This window comes from Macaca fascicularis, chromosome 14, assembly GCF_037993035.2.
Source record: "Macaca fascicularis isolate 582-1 chromosome 14, T2T-MFA8v1.1".
NCBI classification, from domain to species: domain Eukaryota; kingdom Metazoa; phylum Chordata; class Mammalia; order Primates; family Cercopithecidae; genus Macaca; species Macaca fascicularis.
Window position 1 is genome coordinate 93,367,982 of NC_088388.1, and position 21,311 is coordinate 93,389,292.

Genomic DNA, 21,311 nt, shown 5'->3' on the forward strand with positions numbered 1-21,311 from the left:
AATTCTAAGAGAAAATGCTTTTCAACCTATTATCCTGTATTTAGACATACTACTAATCAAATGTGAGTTTAAATTAAAGATATTTTCAGGCATTTGAGGTCTAAAAAAAATGAGGTCCTATGCATCTAAGCAGTCTTGGGAAACTGCTGAAAGATACGGACTTCCAAAATAAGGGAGTAAACTAAATAAGAGGAAGACAGGAACCTTGGAAACTTGACTAGAGCTAACACTGGAGAAAGTAGAAGGGAAGTCCTGGGAGAACAGGTATTCTGCAGATGTAAAGAGCAACTAGCTCAGAGCAAAGCAGCATAGATAGCTCAGGAGGTCGAGGGGAACCAGTTCTGGTGATGGCTGGCAGAGCACTCGATGTGTGTGGCCATGTCGCAAAGGGGTTTTAACTTGGCAGTGAACTGTATTTCCATGTTTTAATCATGGAAATATAGATGTAACTTGATTGGAAGATGTAGGGTAGAAAAGTGAAGGCCTAGACCTCTAGGCCTCCATTTTCATTGGTGTACTGTTTGTTTGTTTGTAGACCACAGGGTTACAGAACTGGATTGATCATACTCCAATTCTAGCACCCTTTTAATGTTCGTCCATGTATGACCTGCTTTTAGCCATCTGGTTATTTTAAATAATGTAATAAGAACCCATGAACTCACTGCCCAAAACAAAATCTAAAACCTAGACAATTATCTAACCTTGTTCCCACCCCACACTAACCCATACCCCTTCTCTCCCACCTGAGGTCACCAACATCCTGAATTCGGTGTTCAAGATTCATTTGTCTTCCTCATGTTTCAGCTGAAGATCTTAAATTCATGACTAGTCTGAAGACAGTGTCTCCAGTGGACTAGAAACAGAAACAAAGAAGGAGCTATTAACATCAAGGCCTTGTCCCAGTGAAGTAGCAGATAGCTTCTTCTCTGCAAGAGAGTTTATAAAACTTCAGAGAGGAGACTGGGCCCCAGAGTTTTCTCACATTAAACATATCATTGTTGTTTTTTTATTCTTTCAAAAATGCATATTGCATTGCATGTATTCCATTTCTTCCTTCCCTAACTACTCCTTGAAATGAAAGAGAATTGGGGGGTGCACAGAGATGCAGAAGATGATGAAGTAAGATGCTAATGATCAGGACTAGGAGGCTGGCAGCAGCCACCTGCCACCTTTAGGCTACACTCTAAGCCACGCATGTTTCACCAGTGGGAGCTCCAAGACCCCAGTCTTCTCAGATTTCTCCCTGAATCCAGACACCCCAGAAGGACTCCTATCACCATACAGGTCTGTGTAGCACATCACAGTAAGCTTAGTAGCAGTGAGGGTTTAGCGGCGTTCTACCTGTGCTACCTGAGGACCTTGAGGCCCAGGCTGGCTGTGGAATGGCAGTTTTCCTTGGCAACCTGCCATAATCAGTGATGTAGTTTAGATATTTGTCCCCTCCAAATCTCATGTTGAAATTTGATCCCCAGTGTTGGAAGTGTGGCACGGTTGGAAGTGTTTGGGTCGTGGGAACAGATCCCTCATGACCAGCTTGGTGCCGTCCTTGTGGTAACGCATGAGTTCTCACTCTGTTAGTTCCTGGGGGAACTGATTGTTAAAAAGAACCAGGCACCTCCCTCCTCTCTCTTGTTTCCTTCCTCTGGTCATGTGATGCCTTGTCCCTTCGCCTTCTGCCATGAATGGAGTTCCCTGAGGTCCCTCACCAGTGGCAGATGCTGGGGCCATGCTTCTTGTACAGCCTTCAGAACTGTGAGCCAAATAAATCTCTTTTCTTTATAAATTAGTCAGTCTCAAGTATTCCTTTATAGCAATTCAAAATGGACTAAGACAGTCAAGCAGGCTTCAGCAACTTGGGAGTCACTTAGAAGCTTTTTTGGAAGACAATTCTAACGAGAATTGACCTCACAAAGCAGCCATAGATCTTGCCTGTACTAAAATGATGGATTCCTCGGCCACTGAGCTGCAAGAGGCTTTGGAGCTCATCTAGTCAAGCATTTCCCAAAGTATGTAACTCAAGCACTAGTTTTTTAGGATGGTTGATAGATTTTACCCAAAAAGGTGTCTCTTAATCAGGGAAATTTGGGGAATCCTAGATTTTTAAAAAATTAAGATTCTATTCTACGTACCTTCTCAGAACCTAATCTCCAAGAGGATAGCCTTTTCCCAGTTTAGCTGTGCATGATCTTTAGCCGGTTGCTTAAGTTAGCTGAGCCTCTGTTTCCTCATCTGTAATAATAATGCCCACCTTGGAGGACTGCTGTGAAGGTGAGTGAGATAATGAGCTCTGAGGCATTTAGTACAATACTGCACATAGGCAGTAGTAACAAATTCTTAGTTCCTTCTCCTTCTCCTACGCCTTTCATTTTTCTTTCAAATTTTCCTCTAGGCTTAGCAAATTAGCCCTATTTACAACCTTCTGTGAAATTGTTTGAAACTAATTTCCTGAACTCTGAATGGCATCAGGTAATTATGTATGTAATGAAGGCTTACCCAGCTTACCTCGTAGGATTGTAGGATCCCAGGCTACAGTGGGTAGCATGGTAAACACAGGGAATGTGGTGTGCACTGCACACTGCCAAGTGGGAGAATTGCTCTCAAGGCTTGAGTGGTAGCTTTGCCTCATCCTGAGTCACTGAGGAACAGATGGAGTCCCAGGTTAAAACACGCAGCACAGAATTCTAACTACAAAAGCAGGAACTTGGGCAGCTGATCAATGGAAGAAACACTAGACAGAGAGGCAGAGGTTCCTCAACTGGCTATTTAATTTCTCAGGGCTTGAATCTCAGCATCTGCAAAATGCGGGGTTGAGTAGATATTCTTCATGCTCCCTTCCTCTAATCCCTGCTGACCCCATTTTAAAGGTTACCAGTTGTGACATAATTGCAAGAACAAGAGGCACAGTCCACACACCTGAAGTAAATTTTATTGAGATGAGCAATTTACAATAAAACACTTTACAGCACATTGGAAAAACTCAAGTTTCACAAATTTTACATTCACAAATACAAGTCACTTTTCGCTCAAAGGCACACAGGAACTTTGGGGAAGGGACAGACCTAATGAGCCATCAGTGGGTGCTCCCCAGAGAAAAAGGTTTTCTCTGGGACTTGGCAGAACTGAAGGTCCCTGACTAACAATGGTTCAACTTAGGTTTTCAAAAATTTTATGATGATGTGAAAGCAATACACATTCAGTAGAAACCATACTTCACATATCCATACAACCATTCTGGTTTCACTTTCAGTACAGTACTCAATAAATTACATGAGCTATTCAATACTTCATTACAAGATAGGCTTTGTGTTAAATGATTTTTCCCAACTGTAGTCTAATATAAGTGTTCTCAGAACATTTAAGGTAGGCTTGGCTAAGCTACGATGTTCAGTAGGTTGAGCGTATTCAATGCATTTTCAACTTCCAATATTTTGGACTTACAATGGGTTTACTGAGATGTAAGTCAAGGAGCTTCTGTATTCCTAGACACCCTCAGAGAGGAGTGAAGTGCAACATCCTCCATGCTTCCCAGAGCAGAACAAACCTTCTGTATCCCTGCTGTCTTGTTTCATTCTGGTTCATAGAATTTTTTTTTTTTTTTTTTTTTTTTGAGACAGAATCTTGCTCTGTCACTCTTGCTGGAGTGCAGTGGTGTGATCTCAGCTCACTGCAAGCTCCGTCTCCCGGGTTCACACCATTCTCCTGCCTCAGCCTCCCTAGAAGCTGGGACTACAGGCGCCCACCACCACGCCCAGCTAATTTTTTGTATTTTTAGTAGAGATGCGGTTTCACCGTGTTAGCCAGGATGGTCTCGATCTCCTGACCTCGTGATCCGCCCGCCTTGGCCTCCCTAAGTGCTGGTATTTCAGGCGTGAGCAACCGTGCCCAGCCAGTTCATAGAATTTCTATGGCAGCTTTCAGGTGAAACCATTAGCTACTTCTTGACACACCACAGAGACAATAAGTACAGGTACATGAGCCTTTTGTCCTGAAAAGTCAATTTGGGGATCCCTGTGGGCTTAGAAGACTCTCTCTGCCCAGTGAAAGTCACGGTTTTGCCCATAATTCAGTAAGTGAGTTTTCAAAATTTTGTGTCTTGAAAATTTTCAACCATCTTCATAAATAGAAACTAGGATAATGAACCCTCATAGTTCATTACAGGGAAGCAGATGATGTGACCAGGTTCAGTTTCAGTTAACAGCCAAGAGGTCTAAGTGACAAACTCTCCCTCAAACCTTAGTTTCCTACTGAGCTCATATCCATGCTTTGCTTTCAGAGTTTATCTGGTGCTCGAAGAAAACCTAAAAGCAGTATGTCAGTAGCAATTGTTTAGAGCAGGTGAATTAAGCTCGATTCTGCCTGACAGGTCTCTTTTCTGGATGATACAGTGAGTCATTCAGGACCAGATGGAAGGTGATAAAAACAATCAGTCCCTGGAATGAGATTTATCTGGCCAGTTAGACCTTTAAGAATTGAGGTTTCTTAAGGATGCATAGGTTTCTGTAAGTCAAAGTGACATCTGAACCACTAAAATGATATTGACAGTGAATCTCCTTTTGAGAAATGGTGTGAAAAAACTCCCATTATTCAGACAGCATAGCAAAATGCCTTTCTAGACAGCTCGGGAGGATGAAGTGTCTAAGCACAATTACTTACAGCATATTGGAAAGCCTGCTCCCTCATCTCTTGTGAAAACAGAACAATGTTTCACCACCTCTTGTTTTTGTGCAATAGCAGGAGAGGAAGAATCATGCCTCCTGGTTGAGTTTGATTCCCTGGTTCATTGTGAGGCTGCCTCTAAGGAGGGGCATGTGAGCCAGGCCCTTCCCACCACTGTCTACAATAGGGGGCAGTTCTGTCTGCATGGTGACAGGCTTCACCTTGGGTTCTTCTCACCTCTTCTTCAACTCTTCTGGTGGACACCCCTGGGAAAGGTACCCCTGTTTCTGTTAATCATTACAATCTAAATGAAAAAGTATAAATGAAAAAAAAAAAAAGGTCATGCACACATGTACGCAGTCACACACACAAAGGAAAACATTGCAAATAGAGCCACAGCATGTTCACAGATGTTATCACAAATGGATGGGATAAGAGAGTGATTGTGTATGTGTGTGTGTGTGTGTGTGTGTGTATGGTTTTCTGAATTTTTCTAAGTGGTAATAATAAGTGCCCTTTGTTTTAAGGAACCCAAGTGGGTCCTTTCTTGTCTGCATATTGCTAGGCCACTGAAGACTTCTGATTCATCATGGCCCAGTGACTCCAGAAAGTGAGGCATAAAAATCTCCACGCCCACTCTGGCTTACTGGCATTTCCCTGGCCCGTGTACTTGTTTCAAGCAGAGCTCTGTGCATCTGGGTCACCACACCCAAAGTATGATGCAGGTCTCCCTTCGGGATGCTTAGCAGTAGGAAGGGCTGTAGGGCAGCAGCTGCCCCACAGATGGAGGCAGTTGAATGATTCAGCCCCCATCTGGGCCAAAGTTGTCCTCGCTCCTCTTCCTCAGAGATCCCAACTGCTGTGCCTCCCAGTGTTTCTTAGATGGGAATTTATGAACACATGTCTAGTTGGTGGTGCCTTTTAGTTTTCACATCACATGGGGCTAGGAGGCTGGACAGTTTCCTAGGAATTCAAGAGTCCTACAGCTTCTGCAGGAGTGTGTTTCAAGCACTCTGAAGATCATGTGTGAGAATAGGCTCTCTTTCCCTGCCTTGGGTGGAGACAGACCCCTTCCACTCCCTCTTCCCAACCTCCTCTAACTCATTGTCACAATGGGTTCCACAGATGACAGATCTGTCTTCCCAGACTGGAGTTGGGAGGTGGGCAGGAGGTTGTTGGCGAGGGGAGCCCTCTGGCCATCATTCTTCTCTGTCCAGGCCACCCTGAAGGAAGGAACCGGGGAGGGTGGCCTGTCCTCCTGAGGCTTGGGAGGTCTTTGACACATGCTCAGTAATGCCTTTAGCTCAATCCTGAAATTCTCGTTCAGCCAGCAGTATATGAAGGGGTTATAGCACGTGCTGCTCATGGCAAACCAGTGGAAGGCAAAGTAGAGGGCATTGTTGGTGCGGATGACCTTGCTGGACAGGAGGAGGACGTAGCAGTTGAGGGGGAACCAGCAGAGGGCAAAGAGGACCACCACCAGCATCAACATTTTGATGGTCTTCTTCTTTTTGCGCCGCAGGGCAAGGTACTGCTCCGTGGTTACATCGCCAATCATGTTACACAGCCACAGTTTCTTGGCCACACGAGCATAGGCCACAGAGATGATGAGGAGGGGCAGGATGTAGAGCAGGATGAAGGTGGCCAAGTCCAGGTACTTCCAGAAGAGGTCAGCTGGCTCAGGGAAGTCTGGCAGGCAGAGGGAGCGCACAATGTCCTCACTGGGGGCAGGAAGTAGGGAGGGGGAGAGAGGTAACAGAAAAGAGAGATTAGTGTGGAAAGCCTTCATCCCAAGAAGCACTGGCCTCTCCTTCCACCGGGCTCCTGGTACATCCATCTAATAAAGCACTTTTGATGCTGTAGCCTAATTATCTGATTACATTTCTGCCTCCCCCACTAGGCTAGGAACTGCATAGAGGTAAAGGATACACCTGAATTTCTCTGTGTTCTCTTAATCTTGTGCAATTCCTAGCCCATAGTAGAGACCCAATAAATATTTCTTGAATAAATGAATGAAATGCTCATGTTCCCAGATTGAAAAGTAACTCATCCTTGAGGAAATCCTAGAATTTCCCATTGTGCTACTTCCCCATTTTAAAGGGAAAACTAAGGCATAAAGAAAAGAAATGATGGGTCTTGAGCATATGAGTGGTAAAGCCTGAACTAACATCTCTTCAGCCATTCATAGAACAAGTATTTATTTTATATGGAATGTACCCCGGTCCTCTTCAGCCTTTTTAGGAATATCCATGTGGCTTGGTGCTCTAGTTCTATGTGCTGGTGGTCATCACTAACAAAAGAGAGAGGAAACTTCCTTTGCTTTTGTTAGGGGGAAAACAAGTAAGTCCTCTATATGGAAAGGTAGAAGGGCAGCCTGGATGTTGGGGGCCTGGGCATGTGATTCATTTCAATGTCCTAGAATTCCTGGAGGGGGCCTTTATAAATTAGGTGAAATCCACCTTCTGGGCTTATTTCTCTTGACCTTGCTTTTGTCACAGAAGTGTGTGTGTGTGTGTGTGCGTGCGCACGCGCGCGCGCGTGCTGCAGGTGGGGTGGAGCATGGCTCCTGTGACAGACACTCCCTGGATCCCTGCAGAGCCCCTTTGCCAGTCTGGAGAACAAACTCCCCAGCAAGAAACAGCTGGCATCTGTGATCTTCTAGGTGCCTAGGACTCCCCTAAGGCCACCCAAGGCCCTTCCCACGATTCAGTACAGCCATAATTGGCTGGGAGTTTCCAGTTTTCCTAGAAAACACCTGTAACAAAAGACTGAGAGATGGAGAAATAGGAAAGCCCAGTTACCTGGCCTCAAGGTGAGGCCAACTCTGCATTTTCAGTTGGCCCCAGAGCCTCCTGTGGGGCAGGGACAGCTTCCCCTGAAATCATACCCTTCCTTAGTCTCTCCCTGGTCCCTGTCCAGCCTCTGCCACTCTCTTTCACATTGCTCTTGGGAGCACTGCCTCAATTAGCCTCTTGCAGGTGTACCTGACTTTAAGGCAAAATCTGTCTCTAAGGAAGGTCATCTAACACAACAAATGAAGCCCAGCAGGGTGGCTCACGCCTGTAATCCCAGCACTTTGTGAGGCTGAGATGGGCAGATCACCTGAGGTTCGGGAGTTTGAGACCAGCCTGACCAACATGGAGAAACCCTGTCTCTATTAAAAATACAAAATTAGCCAGGCATGGTGGCGCATGCCTATAATCCCAGCTACTCGGGAGGATGAGGCAGGAGAATCACTTTAACCCGGGAGCCAGAGGTTGCGTTGAGCCAAGATTGTGCCATTGCACTCCAGCCTGGGCAACAAGAGCGAAACCTCATCTCAATAAATAAATAAATAAATAAATAAATAAATAAATAGCAGGAGTTACAATCCTAATCTCTGATAAACCAGACATTAAGCCAACAAATATCGAAAGAGACAAAGAAGGGCATTACATGATGGTAAAGGGATCAATGCAGCAACAAAAGCTAACTTTCCTAAATATATACATACCCAATACAAGAGCACCCAGATTCATAAAGTAAGTTCTTAGAGACCTACAAAGAGACTCAGACTCCCACACAATAATAATGGGAGACTTTAACACCCCACTGTCAATATTAGACAGATCAATGAGACAAAAAATTAACAAGCATATTAAGGACTTTAACTCAGCTCTGGACCAAATGGACCTAATAGACATCTACAGAACTCTCTACCCCAAATCAATAGAATATACATTCTTCTCAGCAGCACATCCCACTTATTCCAAAATTGACCACATAATTGGAAATAACACACTCCTCAGCAAATGCAAAAGAATACAAATAATAACAATCTCTCAGACCGCAGTGCAATCAAACTAGAACCCAGGATTAAGAAACTCACTCAAAACCACACAACTACATGGAAACTGAATAACCAGCTATGAAATGACTACTGAGTAAATAACGAAATGAAGGTAGAAATAAAGATGCTCTTTGAAACCAATGAGAATGAAGACACAACGTACCAGAATCTCTGGGACACATTTAAAGCAGTGTGTAGAGGGAAATTTATAGCACTAAATGGCCACAAGAGAAAGCAGGAAAGATCTAAAATTGACACCTGAACATCAAAATTAAAAGAACTCGAGAAGCAACAGCAAAGAAATTCAAAAACTAGCAGAAGACAAGAAATAACTAAGATCAGAGCAGAACTGATAGAGATAGAGACACGAAAAACCCTTCAAAAAAAATCAATGAATCCAGGAGCTGGTTTTTTGAAAAGATCAACAAAATAGATAGACCACTAGCCAGACTAATAAAGAAGAAAAGAGAGAATAATCAAATAGATGCAATAAAAAATGATATAGGGGATATCACCACTGATCCCACAGAAATACAAACTCCCATCACAGAATACTATAAATACCTCCACACAAATAAACTAGAAAATCTAGAAGAAGTGGATAATTCCTGGACACATACACCCTCCCAAGATTAAACCAGGAAGAAGTCAAAACCCATAATAAACCACTAATAAGTTCTGAAATTGAGGCAGTAATTAATAGCCTACCAAGCAAAAAAAGTCCAGGACCAGACGGATTCATAGCCAAATTCTACCAGAGGTACAAAGAGGAGCTGGTACCATTCCTTCTGAAACTATTCCAAACAATAGAAAAAGAAGGAATCCTCCTTAACTCATTTTATTAGGCCAGCATCGTGCTGATACCAAAACCTGGCAGAGACACGACAAAAAAAGAAAATTTCAGGCCAATATCTCTGATGAACATCAATACGAAAATCCTCAATAAAATACTGGCAAACCGAATCCAGCAGAACATCAAAAACCTTATCCACCACGATCAAGTCAGCTTCATCCCTGGGATGCAAGGCTGGTTCAACATATGCAAATCAATAAACATAATGCATCACATAAACAGAACCAATGACAAAAACCACGATTATCTCAATAGATGCAGAAAAGGCCTTCGACAAAATTCAGCACCTTTTCATGCTAAAAACTCTCAATAAACTGGGTATTAATGGAACGTATCTCAAAGTAATAAGAACTATATATGAAAAACCCACAGCCAATATCATACTGAATGGACAAAAACTGGAAGTATTCCCTTTGAAAACTGGCATAAGACAAGGATGCCCTCTCTCATCACTCCTATTCAACATAGTATTAGAAGTTCTGGCCAGGGCAGTCAGGCAGGAGAAAGAAAGAAAGGATATTCAAATAAGAAAAGAGGAAGTCAAATTGTCTCTGTTTGCAGATCGTATATTTAGAAAACCCCATCGTCTCAGCCCAAAATCTCCTTAAGCTGATAAGCAACTTCAGCAAAGTCTCAGGATACAAAATCAATGTGCAAAAATCACAAGCATTCCTATACACCAATAACAGACAAACAGAGAGCCAAATCATGAGTGAACTCCCATTCACAATTGCTACTAAGAGAATAAAATACCTAGGAATACAACTTACAAGAGATGTGAAGGGCCTCTTCAAGGAGAACTACAAACCACTGCTCAACAAAATAAAAGAGGACACAAACAAATGGAAACACATTCCATGCTCAGGGATAGGAAGAAATAATATCATGAAAATGGCCATACTGCCCAAAGTAATTTATAAATTCAATGGTATCCCTATCAAGCTACCACTAAGTTTCTTCACAGAATTGGAAAAACTACTTTAAACTTCATATGGAACCAAAAAAGAGTCCACATAGCCAAGACAATCTTGGGCAAGAAGAACAAAGCTGGAGGCATCACGCTACCTGACTTCAAACTATACTACAAGGCTACAATAACCAAAACAGCATGGTGCTAGTACCAAAACAGATATATAGACCAATGAAACAGAACACAGGCCTCAGAAATAACACCACACATCTACAACCATCTGATCTTTGACAAACCTGACACAAACACGCAAGGGGGAAAGATTCCCTATTTAATAAATGTTGTTGGAAACACTGGCTAGCCATATGCAGAAAACTGAAACTGGATCCCTTTTTTACATCTTATACAAAAATCAACTCAAGATGGATCAAAGACTTAAACTAAGACCTAGGATCATAAAAATCCTAGAAGAAAACATGGGCAATACCATTCAGGATGTAGGCGTGGGCAAAGACTTCCTTTTAGTGTCTAAAACACCAAAAGCAATGGCAACAAAAGCCAAAATTGATAAATGGGATCTAACTAAACTAAAAAGCTTCTGCACAGCAAAAGAAACTACCATCAGAGTGAACAGGCAACCTACAAAATGGGAGAAAATTTTTGCAATCTATCTATCTGACGAAGGGCTAATATCCAGGATCTATAAAGAACTTAAACAAATTTACAAGAAAAAAAAAAAATCAAAAAGTGGGCAAAGGATATGAACAGACACTTCTTAAAAGAAGACATTTATGCAGCCAAGAGAAATTTGAAAAAATGCTGGCCATCACTGGTCATCAGACATATGCAAATCAAAATTACAATGAGATGCTATCTCATGCCAGTTAGAATGGCAATCATTAAAAAGTCAGGAAACAATTGATGCTGGAGAGGATATGGAGTAATAGGAATGCTTTTACACTGTTAGTGGGAGTGCAAATTAGTTCAACCATTGTGGAAGACAATGTAGTGATTCCTCAAGGATCTAGAACTAGAAATACCATTTGACCCAGCAATCCCTTTATTGGGTATGTACCCAAAGGATTATAAATCATTCTACTATAAAGACACATGCACACATATGTTTACTGCGGCACTATTCACAATAGCAAAGACTTGGACCAACCCAAATGTCCATCAATGATAGACTGGATTAAGAAAATGTGGCACACATACACCATGGAATACTATGCAGCCATAAAAAAGGATGAGTTCATGTCCTTTGCAGGGACATGGATGAAGCTGGAAACCATTGTTCTCAGCAAACTATGACAAGAACAGAAAATCAAACACCACATATTCTCACTCATAAGTGAGAGTTGAACTATGAGAACACATGGACATAGGGAGAGGAACATCATACACTGGGGCCTGTCAGGGGATGGGAACTAGGGGAGGAACAACATTAGGAGAAATACCTAATGTAGGTGACAGGTTGATGAGTGCAGCAAACCACCAGGGCATGTGTATACCTATGTAACAAAACTTCATATTCTGTACATGCATCCCATAATTTAAAGTATAATTTAAAAATTTTAAGAAAAGACATACCAGTGACCAACAACAACAACAATAACAAATGACAAAAATCACTCTAAGAGGCTGGGCACAGTGGCTCATGCCTGTACTCTCAGCACTTTGGGAGCCCAAGGTGGGCAGATAACCTGAGGTCAGAAGTTCGAGACCAGCCTGGCCAACATGGTGAAACCCATCTCTACTAGAAATACAAAAAATTGGCCGGGCGCAGTGGCTCAAGCCTGTAATCCCAGCACTTTGGGAGGCCGAGATGGGCGGATCATGAGGTCAGGAGATCGAGACCATCCTGGCTAACATGGTGAAACCCCGTCTCTACTAAAAAAATACAAAAAACTAGCCGGGCGAGGTGGCGGGCACCTGTAGTCCCAGCTACTCGGGAGGCTGAGGCAGGAGAATCGCTTGAACCCGGGAGGTGGAAGTTGCAGTGAGCTGAGATCCGGCCACTGCACTCCAGCCTGGGTGACAGAGCGAGACTCCGTCTCCAAAAAAAAAAATAATAATAATAAAATAAATACATAAAAAAAAAAACAAAACAAAAAATTAGCCAGGAATGGTGGTGCGTGCCTGTAATCCCAGCTACTTGGGAAGCTGAGGCAGGAGAATTGCTTGAACCCCGGTGGCGGAGGTTACAGTGATCTGAGATCCTGCCATTGCACTCCAGACTGGGCAACAGAATGAGACTTTGTCTCAAAAAAAAAAAAAAAAAAAAAAAAAAAAAAAAAAAAAGTCACTCTAAGATCATTTATTCAGTAAATGCATACCAAGAGCTTGTTATGTGGAGACAGTAAGCTAAGTGTGGGGATCACCGAGATAACAAAGAAACAAGGCCAGTTCTTCCCAAACTGACAGTGCAGCAGGGAGATCACCTAATGAAGCAGTTTAAGTTTTAAAAAACTGTGTGTTGAAAGAAAGACGTTCTCATTCAGTAGAGCATAAGATAAACATGTACAGGAGGTGGGGGAGATAGAGAAGCCTGCTTCAGGCTCAGACTTGCATGCAGGTTTTGTTTGTAGATAGTGTGAGCGGTTTACACCTTGCTCCTTTTCAACAAGGCCTTGGTGACTGGGATCTCAGGCTGCATGAGTACAGCACCCTGGTGACAAACGCTGATAATTATTGCTTTGTCCTTGCAGAGAACCCGGAAAGAGAATAGGGGAGAAGCTAAAGAAGAGAGAAAGCAGACAAAATGTAGAGGACAGGCATGGACCAGGAGGTAACAGGATGGGAGCGAGCCAGAGAAAGATTCAGTGAGGCAGGTACTAGTTACTCAGAGAGTTGTGAGCTCCTGGGGGCCTCAGGTATCCCTTGGTCAAGCCTGACTCAGGAGAAGACGTGAATCACCAGGTGGATCCCTACGAATTCATCTCACCTGTATTTGAAGGTAAATAATTTCTGGCAGATAGCATGTGGGAGTGAAAAGAATGTAGCCATGGTCCAGATGACAGCGATGTAGATGACACCCTTTGTGATTGAGATCCGAGGTTTCAAAGGGTGCATAATGACCTGGAAAACAAGCAAACCGCATCACTAACTGAAGACGTTTTGGAACAAATCAGAAATCTGGGCCAGGTGCAGGAGCTCACGCCTGTAATCCCAGCACTTTGGGAGGCTGAGGCAGAAGAATCACTTGAGCCCAGGAGTTCTAGACCAGACTGGGCAACATAGTGAGATCCTGCCTCTATATATTTTTTTAAAAAATGAAAATACATAAATAAATAAAAAGAAATCTGGATGGCACAGCTCACTTGTCACATAAGGCAGGCCCTATTGATAAAAGTCAAGCACCCCTTATGTTCATTATTGAGCCCCTGAGCTACACCAGGTAGCTGCTGCGGGAGAGGAGGCCCAGCCATGTCCCACCCAACAGCCCACCTCCAGAGGAGGAAAGAAAGGGTCATCTGGATTCAGAGACCCGGGGCAGGTCATCTGCCTCTTGCTGATCATACTCAGGCTGAACCAGGGTCCAGTGAGAGGACTGGGGAGGGGTCCAGGAGGAAGGCTGCTCACATGGCATCACAGTGAGGCTGGGAGAGGAGCAAGTCCATGGTCAGCTCCCATCTCCTCGGGACCTGAGCTCATCTTCCCATGATTCTAGACCCCTTAGGTTATGATGGACTCTGAGAGGGTCTGACAGACAGGAAGAGACCATTCTCATCACTCATCCTGGGAAGCTGCATGGGCACTTATGTGGGAACTCCCAACATGTTTATGAAAGCCATTACTAAAATTGCAACAGGGCCCAAGTCTCACACACCCATAATAAACTCAATGTTGCAGGCTTCAGGCTGAAATGCATCTTGGAGTTGCTGCTGTGTATCAATCAATTCTCCTAAAAGGTTTAAATAAAGACTTAGGGATTTAAAACCATCCTCATTTTCAGATGAGAACATTCTTTTTTGAAAAAGGCATTTGGGATAGGTTAGTCCAGTGTTAGGGGGAAGAGGTCAGGAAGAGGTGCCACCACCTCTAGATGCCATCCCAGAACACACTGGACATTCTGGCTGTGTCCTGAACTTTTTTTTATTCCTCCCAATGTTTTCAAGGTTTTATGGGAAGAAGCAATGAGGCTTCAGAAGCTGACAGCATATCTCCGTTCTGGATTCAGCCATCTCTGCCCCTCACACTCTTGTGTTCAGATTGCTGAAGGGAGTGGCAGCCTGGGGCAGAGGCTCTAAGCACTTCTCAAAGACTCCGTTGACCTTGGGACAGAGCCCCTTGTTGGGGTATATGTTGCAGTAACATGGTCAACATGAGCAAGACTTTGCCCCATTCCCCAGACCCACCCTTAGCCCATGGTCAATGCTCGGTTGCATTAATCTGGGGTAAGCATAGGCCAGGCAAAAGTAATCAGAAGTCCTTCTAGTTAAATTAAGGGAGACAGTTAAGAAAAGGCAGGAAATATTGATATGCAAACTTTTCACACTTTACACTAAAGCATCTGCAACATACATTAAGAGTTGATTCTTACAAAATTATGGCATTTCAGAGATAAAGAGCTCTCACAATTTGACTAGTCCCATTCCTTATCAGATGCAGGAATCTCCTCAAATACCTCCCCATCAAGTTGTCATTCTCACTTTGCTTAAATATGGCTGGTGTCATGAAACTCATTACCTCCCAGGCAGCTTTGTCTACCTTTAGACACTTCTACGAGAGAATTCTTCCCACATTGGACTGACTGTATCTCTGAAACTGCATCTTTGATGCCTCCTATCCCGTGGTCCTTGTTGCATCTCATGGTGCTACTCAGAATGAATCTCATCTTTCTGTGTCTGGTGGCCCTCATAATACTGGCCTTGTAGATTCCTTTGAGCCTTCTCAGAACAGCATGGTCTAGTGACTGGAACATGGGCTTGGAGCCAGACAGACCTCAGTCCTAATCCTAGCTTCACCATTCATAGGCACATGATCTTGGAAAAGCTACATATGCACTTTACTGAGCCTCCATTCTATAATTCAGCATAGGTCTAAGCATACAACGTGAGTTCATTGAGTAAGCATGGAAAAGGCCCCTGGCATGAAGCTGTCCTACTTAGATGTCCTGGTCAGTTCCTTTCACCATATATACCTATGAGCTTCCCATGGGGGCAGAACTGTTAGAATACCTTCCTGACCCAGAGCTGCCATGCTCCACTGCAATGCCTGCTCTTGCCACCTGGACATCCTGGCTTGTTTTCCGCCTGAACAGCCTGAATTGGTAAATATTCATTTCTCACTCTGAAGCCTCGTCTCTGACCTGCAATTACTCCTCTCCTTTAATCTGTGATTTTCCAGGTTTGCTTTTCTATCCTCAAAACAAGCTCACTAATTTCTGAGACAGAAAATGCCAGCAATGGCCGGGCACGGTGGCTCACGCCTGTAATCCCAGCACTTTGGGAGGCCGAGGTGGGTGTATTATCTGAGGTCAGGAGTTCAAGACCAGCCTGGCCAATATGGCGAAACCCCACCTCTACTAAAAGTACAAAAATTAGCCGGGCATGGTGGCAGGCACCTCTAATCCCAGCTACTCAGGAGGCTGAGGCAGGAGAATTCCTTGAACCCAGGAGGCAGAGGTTGAGTCAAGATGGTGCCACTGCACTCCAGCCTGAGCGACAAGAGTGAGACTCTGTCTCTCAAAAAAAAAAAAAAAAGAAAAAGAAAAAAGAAAATGCCAGCAATGAGTATTCATTGGATCGACAAACTAAGAATAACTTTCTGTGACAATTAGGACAAAGGGTTTAATATCACTAACTTATGTGTTCATGTTGATCAATAAGAAGAGAAACACACTCATTGAAAACTGGGTTAAAACACTGTCTTCAGAGCCCCTGCAACTTCCAGGAAGGGGAAGCAAGACAGGGAAGAGCAGAGCATTAGGGGTAGGTACCCTCACCTGGTGGCGGTCTACCGCAATGGCTGTCAGCGTCAGTGCTGAGACGTGCAGGGAGCAGTACTGGGCAAAGCGGCTGACATGGCACATGCCCTTCCCAAATATCCATGTGCTGTTCACAAAGCGAACCTGGAGATGAGCCCAAAGATGTTAGGAGACAGACAGGCCTTGACTTTGACACCCATCCCTAGAGGTCTCTGAGGAGCATGCCCTTAGGAGGATTCCTCCAGCTTCTCCCTTCTTTCTGTCTATGAGACTGAATTGTGGAGTAAACATGATTTTCTCCAGCACAACTCATTTTCATTCATTCAATTCAGCAAACCCTGATCATGCTTCGGGGCCAGGCTCCGTTAGATGCCAGGAGAGCTTGGGAAGGATGTGGGCTTTGGAGTTGGACTTCCCACCTCTAACAGTTTCTTACTGTGAGGGCCTGGGCAAGATAGGTAACCTCTCTGAATCTGTTTCCTCATTTGCAAAAAAAAAAAAAAAAAAAAAAAAAAGGCCATCAAAAATCTCTTCCTTATAGGCTTAGTATAAGGTTTAAATTTTTTAAATGTCTGTAAAGGGCAAAACACAATGTCTGGCAGATTGTTCAGCTATTATTAGAAGTAAATAGTAGCTATTTTTATGTGCAATAACAAAATTCACTCTTGGTCCACACAAGTTCACTCTAGTAGGGGAGACACATCTGAATTGTCACAACACAGCATGCATGCAGGCTGTGCTGGCAAATCTTGGCTAAACTGGCCTTGCAGGTCATCATCTGTGGTGAAGACCCAGGGACCTGGAGAGGTGTTGACAGGTGTGGGGAGAGAAGACAAGCTCTCAAAACCTTGTAGGGCCCTAGAAGCAGGCCCGGTCCTTATCCCACATCACCCAGCACTATTTACTCATTCAATTAGTACTTGAGCAGCTCCTGTGAGTAACATCCCATGTCTGAGAGATTGAGCATTGATTCTGATTAAGGAGTTTGCAGCCAGGGCAGAGGAGGGTCAACTCAAGTGCAAGACAGAAAGTAATCAATGCTTTGTAGGGACCCAGACAAAGGGCAATGGGGCCACCAGATAGGGATGGGAGGGGGCAGAGGCACAGAGGCATAGAAACAGGGCAAGTCCGCCCAAGAGAAGGAGTATAATGTAGTGACTTACAGCAGAGTGTTTGCCACTGATCACTGTGACCTTGGGCAAGGCATTGGGCCCTCTGAGCCCCACTTTCCTCATCTGTAAAATGGGCTAACCCTTTTCACATGGTTGTTACATCAATCAAGATTGATAACATATGTAAAGTAGGTACAATAGTGCCTAGTACATTAACGCTATCAACTGCCATTATTACAACATATGAGACATACGACATATTATTATTACAACATATGAGGCTTCTGCCTCCCCTGCCCACTCCTCCACTGTGCTTCCTGCTGCTCCAACTTCATTGAGCCACTCAGCGTTCCCACAACACACCATGAACTTTGATGCTTCAATGCCTTTGTTCTCCCTGGTCCCTCTGTCTGCACTAAGTGTTCATCTCGACCTGGAAAATTCCTATTCAGCCAGGTCCTGTTGAAATGTCACATTCTTTGCAGTCTCCTTTAACCCTCTCATGGGACTCCAATGGGTCAGAATGAAAGACTCCCTCCTCCAGGCTCCACTACATTCTGTGTACATCTATCTCTTATCTACCAGGGGAACTGTAAGTAATTGCTTTTCTCTCCATTATCAGAGCTGGGTTTCATGCTGACTGCAGTAGATGAAGTGGATAGGAAGGGAGACCAGGGAAGAAGGATATCATTGCTAATCAGCCAAAGGCAGGCATGCCTTTCCCAGTGGGGGAGCCTGAGCTGAGTAGGCCGAGGGGTTGGAAGCCCCTCCCCATAACCTTCTCCCTTTCCTACCTGCCAGCACCCTATAAGCTGTAATCCAAATTTGGATTGGGGCAGTTTGATGGATCAGGTTCAAGGCTAAGCTGCTTTGGCTCATACTGGAGGGGGTGCTGGGTTCTGAGGACCTTGACATCCTATAGATCTCTTGCAGGAGATCCTCTGGAGCAGGTATTGCCAGCTGTCAGGTGTAGCCTGTCCTTGAGTCCATGGCCTCCCTACCCCTTCTTGTGTCTGCTGCAGATCCAGCCCTGCATCCTGGCTCTGGGCAGCAGCAAAAAAGGCCATGTTCTGTGGTTTCCCAGTGCCCAACCTGAATAGACCAGCCCAACCACACCATTGTAGGTTCTCAGGTCAGAAACCAAGGAAGGGGCAAGGGTTGGCAGGGATGCTGTTGTCTTGTGCTTTGAGACACCCAGGGAGGAGGGGAGTATTTGAAAGCCCACTCATCCTTGGGTAATGCCCAGGGGATACTGAGCAGCTATCAATACGTTAGATGTAGGCTGAAAGGAGATCAGAACAAGTCCAGGGTTTGGAGTAGCAGAAGCTAAACATGGTCCAAGAGTGTTCTTTACTCCCAGCTGGCTGGCCTAGTGGACCGACGTCTGGATTTGAGTTAGGGGATGGAATTCTCATCCTGGATCTGCCAGCTACTGGCCAGGTGGCTTTGGACAAGGGACTGAACCTCTCTGTGCCCTAGTTTTCTCATCTGCAAAATGTGAGTAATATTCTAATAAGTGAGGATGAAAAAGAGAATGTGAGTGTACTTTTTCAATATAAGATTTGGAAGGATGTTCACACAGGTGATGGACTTGTGGGGGTTCATCCTGTGTTTTTTGCTTGTCTATGATATCTGGTTGTGTGTGTGTGAGAGATAGCAGAGAGAGAGACAGAGAGGGATTAACAGATATTGCTTTAGTAATCACTCAAATAATAGTTATTCCATAAAATGAAAAAATATAACACACTAGAGAAACATGCAGTATAACTGTCACTATGGTTGCTCAGTCATCGCCCTTACAGTCCCAAAGCATCCATGAGAGCCACACTCCCTGATCACAGCGGGACACCACCAGTGCTAAGTAGCCAGGGCTTGGGGGAGGAATCCCATCAGCTGCAATGTGCAAATGCCCCCAGCCTGCCCGATCTCTGTGGCCCAAGCCCACTCCCCTCATTTCTTCCTCAACACAGACCTCAAACACAGCCTCATGATCAACCCACAGAAGGGAAATGCACTTTAAATAAGTGGTCTGGGAAAATGCACTTAATGTCCCATTAAAAATTAGCAGTTGTTTGATATTTCAGTTGTAGCACAAAGCAGCATCCCATGGGTACGGGTGGGCACTGAATAGGCTGCACTTTAGAGGGAGGGGGACCTGATCATCTCTGCTGACATTTCAGGGGCATTGATTTACTGCTCAATTATCAAGCAAGCCCAGACCCAGTGAGATTAAACAGGAAATGGTCATTCATTTCCAGCTGGCTGCAGACACTCAAACTATTGACCCAATGCCACCTCCGCAGAAGCTCTGGCTTATAAAGTGATGAGACAGAAAGAAGTGGGGAGGAATCAGAGTGTGGCAGGGGAGAGAGAGGAAGAGAGGAGAGGAGGGGAGAGGAGAGGAGAGAGAATAGAAAAATAAAATCACAGAGAGACTGACAAGAAGAAAAAGAGATAAGAGGTGAGGAGACAGAGACAGACGAATAGGGAGACAGAAAGACAGAAAAAAAAAAAAGATGAGGACACACAGACAGAGACGGAGAAGAAAGACAGAAAGACTTCAGAGAGAGACAGAGACTGAAAGAAAGACTAAGAAAAACAGAGGAGAGAGTCAAGAACCGAGATGACAGAGGAGAGAGAAAAGAGACTAGGACAGGAAGACAGAGGCAGAGGAGAGGAGAAATAAGGAGGAAGAAAGACGTGGAGACAGAAGTGGGGACCCACAGAGAGACACAGAACGGCAGAGGGAGGCCAGAGAATTGAGATAGGAGAGGGAGACGAAGAGAGAAGGTGGGGCGGCAGGCAGCGGGCCCCTTACCAAAGTGAAGGGGGTGTTGAGCAGCGTGATCATTATGTCGGCAACTGCCAGGTTGACGATGAAGAGGCTGGTGGCCGAGTGCATTCGCTGGTTCTTAAAGATGACATGACAGACCAGGACGTTGCCAAAGAGTGAGAAGACAATGATGAAGGAGTAAGCCACGATGAGCAGGGCTTTCACCGTGGGGTTCTGGGACTCGGCGCCGTAGCGCCTCCTGCCCACAAAGTTCTGCCAGTCGGAGAAGGTGTAGTTGTTCCAGGAGAAGAAGTGCGAGGCATTGGGCACGGCCAGGGCCGCCTCCAGGCTCTGCTCGTCGGCCCGGCCCTCGTGGGGCTCGGTGGCTCTCACGAAGGGGAGGAGACAGAGCACCAAGAGGTGAGGGACCATTTTGCAGGAGCCACCCCTCCCCTGGGAGCCTGCGGGTCGGGCGCCCTCTCGCCGGGCTCGGGGCGCGCAGCCGGAGTGCAGGGCGCAGAGCGTGCAAGGCCGTCCCGAGGAGCCAGTTAGCCCGGACCCGCGGAGCACCGCGCAGCCCGCCAGCAGCCAGCGGTCGGCACCCCAGCTCCGGGTTTGTTGGAGCACTTTTATATCTCTGCTCCCACCAGGCTGCTAGGGAGCGCCTCTGCCTATTGGGCAGCGCGGCGTCTCTCGCGGCGACGGTGACGCGCTCCAGCTCTGACAAGCCTGGCTCCCCGCACCCTGCCGGTGGCGCCGTTGCTGCCCCCACACCCAGCCGTTCCCACTCCCGCCCGTAACTCCTCCGACAGGGCTTCGCTTCGGGGGCTCCTTCCCCAGCGCGTACATGCTCGCGTGGTGTCGGCTTAGCCTCTTGTAAAGGAAGTAGACAGGCGGGTGGAAGCCCACAGGGGCATTTGGGATGATGAGGGAGCATGCTGGCAAAGCCGGGTCAGTAACAAGGATATATTCCATTTGTTTCCACTTAAACCTTAGCTTTGCCACAGTTTCAGTATCGAAGTGGATGGCTGCGTCCCGGCGGTCCCAGGAAAAAGGCAAACCAGAAATTAGAGACGTTAAGGATTCTCCAAGTCCCCCGAGTATCCAGGTGTCAGCGGTGCTGGAGGGCTTATTAAAGGTTGACGGTTTGACAGTCCCCAGGAATGCAATCTGGGGAGCTTTGTTTTCCAAGGAAACTCTTCAAAGCAGTTCTGATGGCATCAAAGAAGCGAAGGAAAAGAGTTTAGCT

The 21,311-nt window shown here is 45.2% G+C and overlaps 1 protein-coding gene across 2 annotated transcripts; it reads right to left on the minus strand.

Moving 5' to 3' along the window:
- Nucleotides 1-2,904: 2,904 nt before the first annotated feature.
- GPR83 (G protein-coupled receptor 83) lies at nt 2,905-20,667 on the minus strand. Of its 2 annotated transcripts, XM_005579373.5 has the most exons (4): nt 20,108-20,667; nt 16,196-16,321; nt 13,193-13,326; nt 2,905-6,377 (listed from the first exon to the last, which is right to left on the minus strand). In XM_005579373.5, the coding sequence occupies exons 1-4, from the start codon at nt 20,492-20,494 to the stop codon at nt 5,753-5,755; spliced, it is 1,272 nt and encodes a 423-aa protein (XP_005579430.3). In that variant the 5' UTR covers nt 20,495-20,667; the 3' UTR covers nt 2,905-5,752. The 2 variants fall into 2 exon arrangements, with proteins under 2 accessions (XP_005579430.3, XP_045227093.2); XM_045371158.3 differs by lacking the exon at nt 16,196-16,321.
- Nucleotides 20,668-21,311: the final 644 nt, after the last annotated feature.

Bases quoted from the DNA above. Each gene is read 5' to 3' on its own strand.
- GPR83 (XM_005579373.5), bottom strand. From the start codon at position 20,494: ATGGTCCCTCACCTCTTGGTGCTCTGTCTCCTCCCCTTCGTGAGAGCC. The intron at 16,322-20,107 runs GTAAGGGGCCCG...GCTCATCTCCAG, and splicing joins TCAACACCCCCTTCACTTTG to GTTCGCTTTGTGAACAGCAC. The intron at 13,327-16,195 runs GTGAGGGTACCT...CTTGTTTTCCAG, and splicing joins TTGCGGTAGACCGCCACCAG to GTCATTATGCACCCTTTGAA.